The sequence below is a fragment of the Leptinotarsa decemlineata genome, unplaced genomic scaffold (genome assembly GCF_025532065.1).
Source record: "Leptinotarsa decemlineata unplaced genomic scaffold, Ldec_3_MD MMD2_tig00004307_RagTag_RagTag, whole genome shotgun sequence".
Taxonomy (NCBI): Eukaryota; Metazoa; Arthropoda; class Insecta; order Coleoptera; family Chrysomelidae; genus Leptinotarsa; species Leptinotarsa decemlineata.
Genome location: NW_027412606.1, coordinates 9,320,000 through 9,339,476, shown reverse-complemented (window position 1 = coordinate 9,339,476; position 19,477 = coordinate 9,320,000). Strand labels below are relative to the sequence as shown.

The 19,477-nt window shown below is 36.1% G+C and overlaps 1 protein-coding gene across 1 annotated transcript in view; it reads right to left on the bottom strand.

Moving 5' to 3' along the window:
* Positions 1-19,477, bottom strand: part of SLO2 (slowpoke 2) — a 226,691-nt gene that overhangs the window by 117,888 nt on the left and 89,326 nt on the right. The window contains exons 7-8 of the mRNA XM_074178939.1: positions 11,446-11,610; positions 8,734-8,934 (exon numbers count right to left, since the gene is read on the bottom strand). Of these exons, the coding sequence (XP_074035040.1) occupies positions 8,734-8,934; positions 11,446-11,610 (366 nt within the window). The remainder of the gene's footprint in view (positions 1-8,733; positions 8,935-11,445; positions 11,611-19,477) is intronic.

The window sequence follows — 19,477 nt, the reverse complement described above, 5'->3', positions numbered from 1 at the left end:
TGGAAATGAGTAAGACGCAAAATGTGCAGAAAGTAAACTTCTGCAGACCCGATGAATCAATCTTCAGCTAGTAGGATCAAAACTTCACTCCAAATACCAAGATGTTAGCTCTGAAAGTGATGATTCTTGAAATTACTCGATTCATGACACATTAGACAATGAAGATATGGGAGCTGCACTAACTGTTACCTTTGAAAACACCACACCTAAAATAAGCACGTCCTTCTCAGAAATATTGTCCACTCCCACTGAAAAGAATCAAAGAACTAAATCTATTAATCAACGAGCCCAAAAGCTACTGGTTAACTTGTTAGATGCTTCTTCTGATGAAGGCGATGCTGCACCGAAAACTATTAAAAAGAAAAATGAACAGCCCAAACGCCTCCTAATGAAAATGAAAGAAGAATCTTCTAGGAGCGAAATTGTTGACCCGTCACTACCGTCTACAAGTGGTACAATTGAGAAGCCACCAGCAAAGTATTCACAGCGAGGCCTGTCCCATGAGGAATCATGGTACTGATTCGTTTGTGACGAGGACCAGATCAGAGATATGAGGATGTGCTCGGCCTGTAGACGGTATGTGCAAGAAGAATGCATAGAACTCACACAATCCGACTGAGACGCATTTATCTGCCCAAAATATACTTTTTGAAAATTATTCATTTTGTAAATAAGTAATTCAAAATTATATTGTTTCATTTTCCAACGTAAGTGAAATTAATTTGACTTTCATTTCCGGTCAGTTGTTTTTTTAACCTAAATGGTTCATTTTTTATTGGACTCATTTGGAACACCCAAATAAGGCCAATTTACGAAAAAGTGAAATTGAAAACAAATAATATTTATTACAATATATCAGTGAAAACGAAAGTAGTATAGGTTGTCGGTAAGTTAACTGATATTTGAAGCTTATTTTGTTATTTTCCGATTCAAACGCCTCCTTTCGAAAAAAATATTCGAACGTTATCGTGGCCTCATTTAGGTCATATACCTTATGAACTTTTTGGTATATCTTTGAGCTTTCTCCGTGACTCGGTTTTTATCTCCCCAATCGTCGACAAACGCGGTCCTTTCATGGGTCTCTTCAATCTTGGGAACAGAAAAAAATCGCAGAGGACTGGGGCATGAACATTTCTCAAGGTATAATTTCAATTTTCTCAATTTCTCAATTTTTTGTAACCTTTGATATTGTCTCTCGATGCGGGAATGTATGACATTTATATTTCAATATAGTTATTTTTATTTTTTTCAGCTAATACAACAAATTGTTTTACGTGAGTAATTGTAATTGTGTTATATGTATCATATAACACATATAACCATCGTAGTGTGCGCTGGTCAGGCTCTATCCCCCGAAGCCCCGATACATTCGGGAGGCGCGCCAGCATTATTAACCAATTACCACTCCCCACATCGTGGGGTAAGTGATCATTGGGTCCGAGAATCATGTGCCCTGAGCAAGCGCAGTAAGCCAAGAATGACAGCCTTCTGCATCTGTGCGGCTAAGATTCCTGCCTTAGTGCGGCAAGCCGGTATGATTTTAAGATTCGAGAGTAGAGAGGACATCATTTCACCAAGGACTCCAATAATCAGAACAACCATCTTGACAGAGTGATCTGGATAGAGTCTGCGGAGTTCGAAGAGAGAATCTCGATATTTTATCCGTTTTTCCTCCTCTTTTCTGACGATATTCGTCTCGCCAGTTGCTGAAAACTCCACGACAAATATCGTTTTGCTCTGGTGGTCGAGAAGGGCCACATCAGGCTTATTAGCTTGTATGAGCCTAAGGGTGGGGAACGAACAGTTTCAATAAATTCGGCACTTCTCATTCTCCACAACGGATTCAATATCCCCCGGAGCGTAGGGCAACACCGGTGTCTCGTCAATACCGTAAGAGTGTCGTAGATGGTAATATAGCACTCTTAGGGCCGCGTTATGCCGGTATCGAAGACACCAACCATCCTGGCAAGCCATGATGAACCCCTCAGTCTCCGACTTCAGTCCACTCGACCTGAGAAAAGCGAAGATCAAGCGCTTTGATAAGCCAATGTCTCCAATGTTATTGAAGAAGACACCATGCAGTGGCTTATTCTTGTGTTTCCGCCAAAGTAAGGTGATCTCTGCGGCTTTTATCTGAGCTTTTTGCTGAACAGGTTCCAACTCGGTGACAGAGTTGTGGTCACCTCGTTCAGTGTCGAAAACTATACCGAGTTCATCAGCTGCTCGGACAGCTGCCCTAAAGGGAAATGCTCCAATTCCTCAATTCTCTCATGGTCACGGACCATGCAGAGAAGGGGATCCGAACTCCTGACGGCTTTACAGACTGTATCCAGCACCATTCTGTCATGTAGATACCCCAAACTCAAATGTCCACGGCGTCCCTGTTGTCGGGGGAAGTACAACCGTGGAACGGACGATTTGGGATGTAAACTCCTATAGATATGCATCATCTTTCGGGTCTTTACGTCGAATTGATACAGCTCCTCCCGAGTCCACTTCACTACTCCAAATGAGTAGAGTAAGATTGGAAAGGCAAGCATATTTGTTGCAGCAACTTTGTTCTTCCCCGACAGTTCCGATGACCAGATCTGTCGAAGTTTGTGCTGATACTTGCCGCGGAGAATGTTTTTCACTGTTGTTACCTCTTGTGAGTGGCGTTGTTCCACCCCAAGGTAAGTATACATCTCTCCGTAATCCAGATAGTGTAGGATGCTTCCATCTACGAGCTGCACATCCTCTCCGTAGTCCCCGCATCGTCCTCTTATGACATGGACCATTTCACATTTGTCTATCCCGAATTTCATACCGATAGCATGCATAGCATCGGTATAATGGCAGTGCTATCATACCGATAGCACAGATCGAGATCCTTCTCTCCAAAGGTAGAAGTTTAAGATCATCCATATAGAACAAATGGGTGACCTTGTGCCTCCGGTTTCCGAGGGTGCCACAGTTATACCCTCGAGTGTTTCTGAGCGCAACGGATAATGGCAATAGTGAGATGCAGAAGAGAAGGGGACTGAGGGAACCACCCTGAAATACACCCCTTCTGAAAGTTACCCACCCTGTTTGGTCTCTTGCTTGACCAGATGTTATGGTAAAGCGAGTTCGCTTCACTATTACTTTACTTACTTATTTACTTATTACTTTATTATTATTATTGATCACCGTATGCCACTGTTAACTCTTCGAGTGTTTTTGAGTACTTGATTCCATTTGTACACAAAATTTGTAATTTTTTTCTATTGCAGAAAAATCGCCGAACACTCAAAACACTTCTGACTTTTATGCCTCTCACCACCAAAATAAACATGCTTAACAGCTAAAACTGTAAACATATTTTCGAAACGAGCAAACCAACATAAAAAAATCGCTAATTGAATGTATGTACCTCTCGAAATTTGTACAGTTAATCCGCTATAAAATATTCAAAATTATTTCGATTGCCTGTGATATTGACACATGTTTGTATATCGAATATACTTTCAAGCACACTCTCAACTGAAATAAGTTCTTTGACCATATTCCTCTTCTTTCAAGGTAATCCAAAGCGCTTCACAGCTCATGCGTATTTCAGGACATTTATAAATACTATGAAAAAAGGGAATAAGTTTTCGCAATGAAATCATTCTCAAGATATTCCAAATCGATTATTCAATAATTCAATTTTTCACCGATATATCTCAAACTATCAAGTTTCAATGATTGAATTCAAATGAAGTTTCAACTCAATGATATCGGTCATAATGTATGTTATGTTTTTTTTTATATTTTCAACCTTTTCATAATTTTTGTGAAAAAAATAAAAACATTTCAAGGTTTCCAGATTCAAAAATTTGCAAGGTTTTAATATAATTTTCCAAATGTGAATTAATAAACGCAGCAAGTATGGTCTTGTTTTTTTTATACTCTTTATACCTATTTTTACTCGTATTCACACCGTTCATTCAAAATCATAAAAACTAGTGCAACAGCTTCCTGAGGTGAAACATTCTTGAGTAAATTGTCTGTTTTTCAAGGATTTTTTTTTAAATTTTTGATATTTTCAATAGTTTTCGAAATACACGTGAAAAACTATCTCCTCATTTAGTCAAATCGATTGTTCACAACTTTCGAGCTATTCGTATTTGTTTGCGAAATTTGGTTCAACCTGATTCATTATATAGTTAATGAATATAAAAAAAACAGTCAGTTGTCAAAGCTCAGTTATGAAAATTGTTTTTTTTTCCATTACAATTGTTTGTTTTTCTTTTTTCAACAGAATAACGATTCGAAATTCCCCGTCCAGCGTCGCTTCTCGTCCACCGCGGTTAAAATGTCTCATTTCTCTAGCATATAACTTTTTGATCTTTGTTTCAGCGTAGCTCCAACCTTTCAGAGCATCACAGCTGGAACATTTCGCATTTCTTGTATTTCGAGAGAAGTAAACATCGATTCACTATCAGTTTTTAATTTTGATACAGTAATAATCATAACTTTTGAGTGCACAAAAATACTTGAAAATACTTTTGAGAGATCAAAAGTGAAAATGGAAAACAAATGATCGGTAACCCAGCCACCGCAAACCATTGCGGTGGCTCATTGCCAGGTTCATTGAACATTTTTTGACAATTTGAAGCCTCCTTTCAAAGCAGTGTATGAATGAAATATCAAATAGGCCATATTGTTTCATACTCTTAAACTTGCGAAAATCAAACAGGTGAATGTAATAAAATTCATCATTTTGGAGTCTTTCGCTGAGTTTTTCGCGTGTTTACTGGAGTTTTTATATATCAGTCGTAAAAAAAATGTTTCATGTTACCGGACTAAATGTATAACATATATTTGAATATATTCGATAGATTAACATTATCAATTTGGTTAATGCTATGAAAGGAAGCGAAAGCAAATGAATGTATGAGGGTCAATATTTGAAAAAAAAAATAATCACATTCAATGGTGTTTCTGAAAACACTACTGTTTTTATAATCGTGAGTATTTTCAATTTCCAGTCATTCCTTTTATCGTTGGTTCCCAAATCGAATTCATCTTGAACAAATTTCAATGGGAGCATAGTTGTGAAATGAAAAGTTTCGAGTGAATATTACTAGGGCTTTGAGAGGGACATTCGAAAGAATATCAAAATGATCGCAAGGGCAACATCACAAAACCTCACGCCTTGTTGTATTCCTCAATAGCATCTTATATCTTATCGAATACTTGAGTGTCGGGGATAACAAGAGAATATGGTTGTGTCAATTATTTTTATCATCTTTCAAAAATAAACTGTAAGATTTTCAATGAAATACTTTTTTTATTCTCATAAGAACATATTCTCTTGACTATGTTTGTACTACATAGTACTTTTTCAAAAAGACTGATTATTGATATCACTTGAATCTTATAACTGATATAGTTTTTTTATTTTCTATGATTTAATCATTCATTTTCTAGTAATTCCTATGTGTGATGTATTAAAAATTAATAAAAAATTGCCCTATGGCTTACGTCACCAATTTATTCATCTCAACTGGAGTGGCAAAGGGATTTATCAGTACGCGATGGATGATATCTGCATTTTACATTCACAGGTGAGTATAGTTTTTTGAAAAACTTTACTTGGAAAATAAGGCGTAATACTTACTATAGAAAAAAAAATTTATGAGTAATAGTATAATTCAAGAGATTAAAATAATATATCAGATACAGTTTTGAGCTGAACAATTCTGACAAATATTTTTCGAAACAGGAATTGAAGATTTCTGCACAGTAAAAAGCTGATATTTTTTGTCACTTCATTTTTCATTCAATGCATCTGAATTCGTTTGACGGTGAAACACATGAAATGAGAGAATCATATATCAAATACTGTTTGACCAAGAGAGAGCCTTTGTTTTGAAATACGTGATAAGATATTCGCGGAATAATAATAGGACATGGATGAGACACTTGAAGGTTTTAAGAACTACGAATGCGATATTTTATTATTTGGTGACATGAATATTGATCTTTTTTAGTACTAATGAAACAGAACAATTGATAGATAATTTCAGATCTAATAATAGTAAATGATGGTATTCCTACTCGAGAAGCAAATAATAGTTCTACTCTCATTGATCATTTCTTTGCAAATTCAAAACAAAAATACACCTCTTTATTACAAACTTTGTCATCAGTAACCATAAAATTTACATTGCTTGTATTGAAATTAATGATTCAAGTACACCTAAGAATGATTATATTGAAGTGAAAAAATATGACAATCGAAAAACTCAATGAAAAATTAGTATATTTTCATAATACAATTTATTTGTATCCAGATATTAATGAGGCATACGGTAAATCAATAAACACTTCTAAGTCTTGTTCCTTCATGAAAACTACGGAATAATAAGAATAAAAACCTTGCTTTGATGATCAGCTATCACCATTGAATGAAGAACTTGATGTATATTGTTTTAAGAAAAAAATTTTTTCTAATTCCCAATTTTTTAATAATGAATATTCTTACTTCAATAAATTGGTTGGAAAACTATAAGAGAACAAAAATGAAAGTATTATCAAGAACAATTCTCAAATGCTACTCAAAAAATAATATGAAATGGTATAAAATCACTGTTACATAATATAAGTAATATCAATAATGATAAAAATATGAAAAATATGAGTTTGAATTATCATTAAACTGACTATTTATCTGAAATTTGCAAAGTAATGAATGATAATTTTGTTGGAATTGGAATTATCTCCTGCCATACCAGATATTTCAAGACGACCTTAAAAACATTCAAGTGTCTCATCTATGTTTTTCCGACCGTTAAGTTCAACTGGAATTGAAGAAATAAATATTTGAATCCAAGAAGAGCTTCTGGGTGTGATGAAGTAAGTATAAATATTGTTAAAGCGGTCAAAATTGAAATCACACCAATTTTATTTTTTCGATATCTTTTGAAGATGGAATAATACCTAATAATATGAAAATTGCCAAAGTAACACCTATTTATAAGCATGGCAAAAAAATTATTTTCACAGTTACCGCCCAATTTCGGTATTATAATTTTTTTCCAAAATTTTAAAACGATTGATGCATGAAAGATTAACCGATTATAGTGATCAGTATGGTTTTCGCAGGTCTAGAGATACAGAGGCAGCAGCAATTGATGATGATAAAAAATGTTGTCTTTTGTTTTCAGATATGTGTGAAGCATTTGATACTGTACATCATGATATATTGATCTCTGTTCTGTTCAAAATCTGTTTTTCCGTTGACCAGCTGTCGCACCTCTGCGAACGACAACCCTCAGAAGTCGAAACTTGTGCGAGCTAAGGATTAACGAGGTCTTACCTTTTAATGTGTGATTCCTAACACGGGTTGGACGATAGCAAGTGAAGATCGATCGTTCAGCCTGGGGCTTGAACCAGCGACCAACACGGTGGTCGATTTGAGTGAGTGAACAAAAAACCCACGTCGAACCGACCGGCTACCATCCTACCACCCCAAATACCTGATTTTTACTTCCAATTATTACCTGAGAGTGTGAATACAAGCCATTTGGAATAGAACCATGTATGTTTTCATGTGCCTGTGTCATATATTGATGAGAATTCATCGTTAACAAAACATATTCAAATTATTCAAAAAAGGTAGCACTCCTCATTGGTTTTCTTTTCAAAATCAGGAACTATATTCATCTTAAATTTTTGAAAAACACTTATTATTACACTTTCATATACTCACAGCTGCATCATCTAACTTCTATTTGAGGATCAGCCAATAAATCCACAATGAGACCTTTGAAATCTTTACAAAATGAAACTATTGAATGGATTCGTATAAACCAACAAAATCTTAGATTTGAACACACTATACAAACAAAACATTTGTTGTTTCATTCAGACTCAAAAATTTCAAACACAAATTCCATAGAAATCAATAATATTCATAGTCATAACATTGGACAAACAAAATCATTAGTAGTAATTTAATTACTACTGATGATAATATGATAAATAATATAATAAATGTTATTTATTTAATTATATAACAACAACAAAAAAATCAATTGCCGCTCCGGGGCGGCTTCATTGATACCAGTGACGCATTTGCTTTTTCAGCTGCAGGAAAAATCTGCAGCACAACATCATTCTGAACACTTCGTGACACGACTATCGTCAAACTCAAATCAGTCCGTTTCGTCTTTGACCAAGGCATAATAATGACCAGATTCAACACCAGAACCACAGTGAACAATGACTGCATGAATATTATAATCGTGGTCTGCTAGATTGAAGTGTTCATCTATTTCGAACCTTCGAAAGAGTTTGGTGCTTCCGTCAGAGGTTGAGGTGGACAGAAATCAATTTATCAATTCCTGAAGAACTGAAAAAGTCCAAAACTGCTCTCAGATTCAAAAATTAATTGGAATAGTATTCAACGAATCAAATAAAAAATACAGGATTCATATAGCCAGAATATGAATAATTTTTCATTAATTATGGAGAATTCATAAACATCTTATGTTTCTTTGTTTCACAGAAACAAAAGTGTTCATTTCTCATCACGCTTTTTTTTATCAGTTGACATTATACCGTTTAATAGTATCATTCCATTTTTTAAATCATTAAACAGAAAATTCCATGGAATATTTACCATCGATCATATCTATGAAAGATTTTATATTTTCAAATATGAGGGAAAATTTTAAATTATATTAGAAGATCATTATAACTCATTCAGTAAAAGTTCATACTCACAGCCGCTGTTTTATCTGCATAATTTCTCGCAGCAAGAATGAAGCAAGCTTCAGCTTCGTTCATTCGGGCCCTGGCTAAATCCCCATCTTTCAGACAGGAACCCTGGATGTAAATTACCCTTTGCGCCCATATGGGCACCTGAAGAATCATTCGCATCGTAGTGTCGAGTTCCATCGGTGACAAAAGAACAACATAGTAATCCTGAAATGAAAACAACATTGTTTTACATAGTTTTTTCGAAAATAGTGGCAACTAATAACACTACTTGTGTATTTTTCTCATTGAAAAACCTTCAGTTGGGGGTAGATGTCTGATAATTTCTTCATCCATGATGATGTCATGAATTTCAAATCAATCCGAAACTTGCGAATTTACTTAGGTATATTTGTTTTTTTATTATTGTTTGAATCATTGGGGCCGATATCAATACTTCTATGTGAATGAATTATGATTTGTTTTTCTATATCTTTTGAGGGTACGTTTAGGTTGGAGTCGCGATAAACGATAAAAGCAGCTCTATCTGCGAAGCAAAAAAATCATTGTTTATAATATACTCGGAACTGTCGTTCCTGGTACACGACTAGTGAGAAGAGCGACGATAATGGTCGGTCGGTAGCCGGGCGGTTCGACGTGAATGCTTTGATCACTCAGTAAATCAGCCGATGTGTGAGTGGATGGTTCAAGCCCCAGGCTGAACGCTCGATTTTCATTTGCTACCGTCCAACCCGTGTTAGGAATCACACGTTGAAATGTAAGACCTCGTTATTTCTTAGCTTGCACACGTTTCGACTTCTGAGGGTTATTATCCGTAGGGGTGCGAAAGCTGGTTAACGGAAAAAACATATTTTAATTTTTTTCATTTAATGATGATATTTCCATATTTGATAGTTTTTGACCAAATTCACCAAGTTCAGAGATGAATTATGATTTGCTATGAGGTAGTATCATTATTAGGCTTTCTAGTAGTTGGTTAATACATATGTTAAATTTGAAAGTACATATTGAATAGGTTTCCGTTCAAAAATAAATGTCGATCACCTGTTACATGTTTCGTAGCCGATGTCGCAATATATTGCCAAACATTACTGACCTTTTTCCATATCTCTTTTTGTTTATTGTTGCTCCGATATATGTAGCGTTTCAATTATTATCAATAATGAATCAAACCAAAATCGTCTTTCAGGTAACGGGAAAAATGAACAGCGATTTTCAGAACAACTTCATATCTCCAGAACAATCTCGTCATTACATTTGGAACCTAGGACATCAGTTGCGGAAGCACATCTTCACCGGCAGCAAGGGGTTGGATATCTTAATGAGGATCTAGAAGTGGTTTTGAATTGGGATGGGGGAAACCAGATTCGATTCAATGCCACAAAAACCCAGACATCGGTTTTTTCCATGACGATAAATATCTCCGAACCGGATATAATAATGTCAGGTCAGTCAATTCCGCTTTCTGCTCTGATAAGTTTGTTTGTTAGGTTATGTCTTGGCACAATTATGTCGATGCAATACCAGAAGCTGCTTCTGAAAAGCTTGGAACACTGTTCCGAACCAGAAAACTGTATACACCTCAGCAACTTTTGATGCTTTATAAAGCTCAGATCAGACCTGTTCTGGAGTTTTGTTCTCATGTATGAAGCTCTGCTTCCGAACATACCGTGAAGCTGCTGGATTCCATCCATAAAAATGCCATCCACCTGATTGGAGACGCGAACGAGAAAGTAGTCGTTTTCCGGCAGACATTTACTAGAACCTAGTGTGTAGGTAGTGGGGAGAAGTGAGTATTTTGAAATTTTGTTTCAGAATATTTATTTTCTAGTATAATGAGAAATTTCAAATAACTTTTTCTGAAACCGTTATGAAGAAGACGTACATTTGGATTTCATCTCGCACTTCGTCATGCTTTTTCCATAACATCACTTTCTTCGTCACTGCTGTCATTTTGTACGGCTCTGACACAATTGTATTCGCAGAAATGGAATAGTGTGATATTTCTGAATAATTGATGATGATACATAATAGTCCCGAAAAATGCAGTGTATGTTACATCGAACTTCCATCATATATTTGATATGAAGTATTAAAGTTAACAAAATCTTCTTTATACGAAAGTTTCAGTTTCCATTTTGGATATTCTCTGAAATATTTTCCAAAATACAGGGTGACGAGTAAAAGTGTGGCAAAGCTAGGTTTTTTCGAAAATAAATGATATATATTGCTTTCATTTTCTGGAAGATTGAATATTGTGGTATCACAGTCAGGATGTTTATCTGATATATTCAACCACGATAACTTTTTTATGAGGATTTTTCATGAAGTATCGACGAAATCCATGCAAAATTCCGATGAACGTTGAGTTGAAATGTGTTTATCCGATAAACCAATTTCCTTTACTTACAATCGACAGCACTCAGAAGTCGTAAGTTATGCAAGCTGGGAATAAACTAAGTTTCATTTTCCAACGTGCAGTTTCTAGCACGAGTCAAACGATACTGCGTACAATCGAATATCCCACAGTTAGAATCGAAAAAACGTCATTGAATGAGCAGAACGAGTCACTCACGCTAACCAACCGCTTGTCGTTTGGTTCAATCAGACTATTTCATAACTTCACTGAAGTGCTCCGACAATTATTAACTACTAATTATTAGATATTGATTCCATAAATCAACCTTACCAGTCATGAGGCAATATTCGAAATCTTACTTGCAACAATGGATGGGCATAAAATTCGTTGAGAAAATCCATGATGGTGTCAGCATGGAGTGTGGTACTACAAACTACGACGTGTTTCTCTGATTGAGCCCTATGAGATGAATATGAACCTCCTAGTTTTTGGCGTTCCATCCAAGTGAATGCTAGTTGCTCAAACTGAAAATGAAACTGATTATAATGCTATATTCCACAACTAGTAGTCCACTGCAAAAAATTTGAGCAAATTCGAGTATCAGGAAAGTGTTTCACAAATGTTTTAAAAATATAGGTTTGTGGGGAAAATGATCAAAGATTTAGAAACTTTTGAAACTGTTATTATTTGTCACTTGCTAATTCCCATTTCTGATATGACTTTTACATGACTGAAATAGGTTCAATTTGTATTTTTTCATAGACAGTGAAAGTTCACTACATACAGTTGGTGCCTGAGGGAGATCTGCTCCCCCAGCAAAACTGTGTTAATCCCCTTCACCAAGAGAAGGAAATTAGACGATCTAACGCCACTTTCCCTCAATGATGTTATCATTCCATTTAGAACGGAGGTGAAATATCTTGGCATTGTTCTTGATAAAAGACTCACCTGGAACGCTCACTTGGAAAAAGTTTTACACAAAGCCAGACTGTCTCTATGGACATGTCGAAGGATTTGTGATAAAACTTGGGGTTTAGGTCCCAAACAAATCCATTGGATTTATGTGATGATTGTCAAACCAATGATCACGTATGGTGCAATTGCTTGGTGGCCGAAGGCTGTACAGAAAACGGCCCAAGCGAAGCTCTCTGGCTTACAGAGACAGGCTTGTCTGGCTATCAGTGGTGCCATCAGTACCACACCGTCGGCGGCCATGGATATCCTTCTAGATCTACCTCCTCTTCATATTTTTCTGGAAAGAAAGGCTAGATGGACTGCATACAGACTTGTGCACATTGCCAATTGCACAAATCAATTCAAAGCAGAGTGCAACAGACTGTTGGTTGACATTGAAAGTCACAGCATTCTGGAAATGATCTCTGACTTTATGCCTCCAACTGTCAACTACTAACTGCCTCATGAAGTACTATTCCCGAGTAGAGAGGACTGGATCCTGTGGGAGAAGGAAATATTAAGAGCAGATAGTTGTTGGTTCACAGATGGATCAAAAACAGCTTCCGGTTTTGGTGCAGGTGTTTTCAGTTGCAGACCCAGGAGAGAGTTGTCTACCTGCCTAGGTACTTATGCGACTGTATTCCAAGCGGAAATTTACGCTATTGAATTTGTGTGCGAAGAGATTGGATAAATCCAAACCCACTCACAAGTCAATAAAAATATTCTCGGACAGTCAAGCGGCGTTGGAAGCTCTTGGCTCCCACCAAGCAACGTCTACATTGGTAGCAAACTGCCAAAAAAGACTCTCCTCGATAGGAAGACTAACCACATTGTCTCTGGTCTGGATTCCTGGCCAAACTGGCCTGGAAGGCAATGAAGCTGCTGACTCTCTTGCAAAGGATGGTACTGCAAGCGGCTTCATTGGACCAGAACCTGTCATTGGCTTCGCTTCGGGCTTTGCCAAACAAACAATTAACACCTGGATAGCAAGAAGAGTTATGGACTTCTGGCAGAATCTTCCAGGATTGGCTCACTCCAAGGCATTTATTCACCCTTCGAAGCTTGATTCCAAACAGTTGTTGGACTACAGTAGGGATGAACTACGATGTCTAACAGGCCTCCTTACAGGTTACTGTCATTTGAATCATCACATGCAGAGACTTGGACTGTCGGAAGACAGTGTGTGTCGCCTCTGTCTGGAAAATGATGAAACTGCAGAGCATAGAATTTGTGCCTGCCTCACTGGGACCGAATCAGGTTCTTTGAGTTCGGCAGATCCATACTCTCACCATCTGACCTGAAAGACCACTCACCATACAAACTAATCGGCTTCGTTAAGAAGCTGGGTTTATTTGGCCGAGTGTGAATAAGTGTGAGCCACAATAAACCGTTATGGGTTGCGATGGAGGGTCGAATAGACCCACCCACTTTAGACCTACCTACCTACATACAGGGCTATTCAAATTGCAGTCTATGCATAGTGATTTAGCAAATGACGGGTAATTGAACTTTAGAGAAAAACAGGAATATTCGAAAGTAGATATTATTTGTCATTTCTCTATTCGTGGAAATACTAATACTGTTTGAATGGTGCCGTTGTATATTTCTTCGGACCATCAGAATATTATCACAAATATTCTTTCTACAAACTACATTTCACTAGTTCAGATTTTCATTGTCTAAAATTATTTCAATATGATTTAAAATACATGAAAGAACAAAGAAAATCAGGGCGAATTGTCATTACTTCCACAATGGAGAGGGATGTCCACAACGAATTGCCATTCTTAAACGTATTGGTGAAGAGGACCGACACACTATGTGGAAAACATCTGTTTGCCGGAAACCCACTCACACGGGAGACTATCTGAATCACGAACCCAGCTACCATCAATCTATAAAGAGAGGAATGATCAATATTCGAATGAATTGTGTTTTCGGGCTCTGTAATACGGAGGAAGATGTCGAAAAAAAATTAAGTATAATCAGAAAAGATCTTCAACTCAATGGTTACTCCGAAGTGATACTGGAACAGACTTTGGCTAGAACACAGGAAGAGCTCCACGAGAAAAAAAATGCGCCACAACCAGTACTTGTACTTCCCTACATCAGAGGATTGTCGAAAAGGATAAGAAGAATTGGTTCCAAGTACAACATCAGAACCTGCTTCAGATCTAAAAACACGATCCGTAACGGCCTCACGAAAACCAGGCCACCAAACGCGAACTGCGATTCCAAGAATTGCATTTACCAGATACTCTGTGAGTGCGGCAAATGTAAGAGGCCATTGAAAGTTCGCATTGCCTAGCACAAGAGGAACACAGACCGAGGAGAAACAAATCGAGACTCATCAACATAACTTCAAGTGGTCCCAAGCTGAAATCATCCACAGGAAGAAACACTGGTTTAAGAGGAGGTTCGAAGAAATTGCATAACTCTTGTCAAACGATGCATTAAGCCAAGCTAGCGTAGAGATAAGTGACAGACGTTTGGCATTCAGAGCAAAATATCAACAAAACTAGACATTTTATTGACAAGCGTAATTCCTCAGATAACAAAAAATATAAAGTGATCATTGATGCAAATGACAATGGAAACATTAGGACAGTGCCTAAGAAAGGTTTTGTTCATGTATCCCGTTTAGCAGCAGATATGAAATCAAACGGTCTGCTGAGTATATTAAAGAAAAATGCTCCTGTAACTTGTGACGAGTGGAATCGCACTGAACATATGTCAACTTATAAAATATATTTTTCTTTAGAACACGTTGACAACATTTATGATCCTTCCATATGGCCAACTGGAGCAGTTATTAGGAGATTTAAGTTCAAACAAAATTTTCAGATATACAACAATCAAGAAGTACCTACACACCTAGATATATTTTAAATGGTAATACAGCTTATTTATCAGATAGTAACCTTTCAGTTGACATAAATTGTAGCGATTCGGTATATTCCATGTAAACACACAATGCGTGTCAAATAAAATAGAACAAATAGCGTGTTTTCTTGATGAATTTCAATTTGATGTGTTCTGTTTAACCGAGCACTGGCAGAATGAAAATAACTTACCAACGATTAATATCCCTGGGTATAGACTTGTGAATTATTTTTGTAGGAAAAGCTATAAAATGGAAGGACTAGCTATTTATTCAAGACAAACAAATATATAATTCAAACCACTCAATTTGAATTCATTCAGTGTGGAAATTCATTCACTGTGGAAATTCATTCTGAATTCTGTGGCATTTTGATTCAGGACCTGAAACCATATGTGTTTACTTTATACAGATCTCCTTCTGGAGATTTCAGGATATCTATGGAAAACTTAGAACGCCTATTGGAACACTTTTCGATAACGGACGGAAGAGTCATAATTTTGGGTGATTTTAAAATTCATTTTGAAATCATAAATGATCCTATGCTGAATGGACTATGTTTGCTAAATTCTTTTGGTTTTTCCGTAAATATTCATGATAACACAAGAAAATCTAGCTGTATCGATAATATATTATCTTACTTTGAAAGCGAGTTATTAGGAACTGGCATTCTAGAACCATGCATATACGATCATTTTGGGCAATATGCAATCATAAACAAAAAACTTGAATAGTCTACAAATATATCATCATATATGAAAGAGTTATCAGAACCTCGGGCTTACAGAAAATGAAAAAGGCCTGTATAATGTGGGCTGGGAGATTTATTAAAATGATACTAGGCCTAAATTATCTTGCAAGCTTTTTAGTGAATACGTTTCATAATTTACTTGAGAAAATATTTCCATTGAAGAAAAAATCTTTACACAAAAAGCAGTTGATAAATTGGTTTGATGATGAGCTGAAGGCCAAAGATTAATCTTGTCGAATATTAAACTGATCTCGGATGTGAGTAAAAACCCCGATGGCATAACAGTTTACAAACTGTTGAAGAAGGTATATGTAAAAAAATAAAAACTGCAAAAAAATATGCATATGATGAATACATTCGTTTCGCGGAAAACAAGTCCAAAGCTAGCTGGCAAGTTATCAATTTTGAAAGAAACAAGGTTAAATCAACTCCCATCATTAATGAAACTATTACCACCTCTAACGATTTCAATGATCATTTTGACCAAGTAGCTGAATCTATCATAAAATCTCTACCTGGTATTCCTGAAAAGGAATTACTACATTTTTCAAAGATTCTTTCAGCACCTTCATTCATTTCCTTTCTACTTCCAGATACCCACTCTGAAGTTGAAGATACCATAAAATCGTTGAATAATTCTTCATGCGTTAACGTTCACGACTTAAATAGGAGAATCATCAAAGAAACATGAGATATAATTCTGATACCGTTAACTGCGCCTATTATTCCTATATTCATCACAGGAATTTTTCCAGATGTTTTGAAAGTTTCGAAGGTTATTTCCTTATACAAAAAAGGAGATCCTTCACTGATTGAAAACTATCGTCCGATATCCATCATTTGCATTTTTTTCAAGATCATTGAAAAAATTCTGAAACAAAGATTAGCAAATTATTTCGAAACTAACAGATATTTTAGTGGCCCGCAGTTTGGTTTTAGAGCTGGTAGCTCAACCACAGCAGCGGTAATGGATATAATCAGTGGCATAGCCGAGAGCCTTGAACAACGGAATCATACAGCTATCACGTTGTGCGACCTCTCGAAAGCCTTCGACTGTGTCGATCATGATATCCTACTGAAAAAATCATATTTTTATGGAATAAGAATAGTTGCATTTTCACTTTTTGAATCCTAACTGAAAATTTGATTTCAAGCAGCTCGTTTTAATAATAGTACATCGGATTTTGAGGAAATGAATCCTGTTATACCCCAAGGATCTGTCCTAGAGCCAATTTTATTTATTATTTATGTTAATGAGCTAAGCAACTTCTTAACTCCCTTTAAATGTGTTCCTTTTAATGATACGTCATTTATATGTCCAGATAACCACGTTTTATTAGATCGATCTAAAGGAATTGAAGAAAAAGTTGGAAAATGGTTTAGAGCCCACAATCTGAAACTAAATGATGACAAGTCTCAGAGGCTACTCGTAACGACCCATGAGTGTGAACAACAAGACCAGAATGGGAAGCTACTTGGTATTACTTCAGACTCTGAACTAAATTGGAATGCTCATATACCGGGTGTCCCACATTTTATGTGACAGGCAATATCTGGTTTGTTGAAGGAGATACACAAAAATGTTTCATACAAAAGTTTTAGGAGTTCATGAGAGCTATATTTTGATATACTTTTTAAATATACAGGGTGTTTGGTGTAGGTGCTACAGACCAAAATTCCATTTTTTAAAATAGAACGCCCTGTATATCATTACATATTCAGATGCTACGTTAAATTCTGATATCATTTCATGTTCGGTTTTTGAAATTCGGTTACGGCGTTGTTGAGTTATTGCTTAAAATGTAAAGTCTTGAGAACAACTATTATTTTTTTAAATATCTCATACAATTATTCTCTCTGCATCAGATCACATGAAAATTAGTCAAAATTTTGGGTGTTCGAAGTAATGGTTTCAATTTTGAGTTGTGGAATTCAGTCAGGAATCATTTTGAATATGAAACAATTGCGAAATTGAAAGAGGTGTATTCGAAAACAAATCTTTAATTAATAACAATGTAAATAATATATCTTGATAAATCATTTCATAAAAATGGTATCTACCTAGAAATACGTCATAAAAATTGTTCAAAGTGATGCTCATTAGATATTATACAGGCTTCGAAACGTCGAATCACTTCTCTCGTACAAGTCGCTCTTATAATATCAGGCGTAATATCACTGCACGCTAGTCGAATTTTCATTTTCATATCATCCACATTCAAAGGGGGAGTAGCGAAAACAATATCTTTCAAATAACCCCATAGGAAAAAATCAAGCGGTGATAAATCTGGGGAACGAGCCGGCCACCGAATTGGACCCTTATTACCAATCCATCTATTTGGGTACGTTCTATCCAGATATTCAGTAACAACCTCTGAATTGTGAGGAGGAGCACCATCTTGTTGCCACCAAATTCCTTGTCGTTCTGCTATGGAAATATCTTCCATCAACTGGATCAAATCATTTTCTATAAAATGTAAATATCGCAATCCATTGAGATTTTCATTGAAAAAGTAAGGTCCTATGATGCGGCCATTGAACAATCCACACCATACATTAATACCCCAAGTAGTTTGAAAATTACTTTCGCGGACCCAGTGGGGATTTTCTTGAGACCAATAGTGACTGTTATGTCGATTCACAACTCCATTATTGTGGAATCGCGATTCATCGCTCCACAAAATTTGACTGAATATGTTAGGACTTTCATGTAATATTACCTGAATACAAGCAATGAATTCAAGTCGTCGTTCAAAGTCCGTGGGTTTCAAACCTTGTACCAACTGAATTTTGAATGGGTGGTATTTATTTTCTTTCAGAATTCTCTGTACATTAGATTTACTCACACCGACTTCTTCTGCATGAGTACGGATAGAAACATGTGGATGAATAATAATATAAGCCAACACATTGATCTCTAAATCTTCAGTTCTAACAGATTTCGTATGATGACGATGCTTTATAGTAGAAGGAAATGACCCAGTTCGCAATTTTTCTACAACTCTCGAAAAAGTCATTCGTGACGGAATGGGTCTGTCTGGAAAATGTTCTTGGTATAGACGTTGTGCTTGACGGCAGTTTTTCTGACATTCCCCAAAAATTAATAACATATCAATGCAATCACTTGGACTAAACGCGAAAGGCATACTGTAGTTTTCGCACAAAGAACACAGTTACTGTTTTGCAAAGAATCACTGAATCGAACTGACAAGTAGATACAATTCAACAACATTTGTTACTATGGCATCAACAAGCATAAGCTACTTGATGAAATTGTGCAATATAAAGCAATTCACCCTCAAGTTAGTCACATTCTCAAGAATTTCAATATTATATTCAACTGATATCGATATCGTATCGTAGAGGTGAGAATAATGGTTTGTATTCAGTAGTAGTCTAGTTCAATTTAATAGAAGATATAGACTGGATTCGTGTACGAGTAAGTAAGTTTTTTTGAAACTTTATATTTAAGGAAAAGTGCAATAACTCAACAACGCCGTAACCGAATTTCAAAAACCAAACATGAAATGATATCAGAATTTAACGTAGCATCTGAATATGTAATGATATACAGGGCGTTCTATTTTAAAAAATGAAATTTTGGTCTGTAGCACCTACCCCAAACACCCTGTATATTTAAAAATTATATAAAAATATAGCCCTCATGAACTCCTTAAACTTTTGTATGAAACATTTTTGTGTATCTCCTTCAACAAACCAGATATTGCCTGTCACATAAAATGTGGGACACCCGGTATATCAATTAAAACATAAACTGTCGAGCATATTATTTCTTCTGCGACAA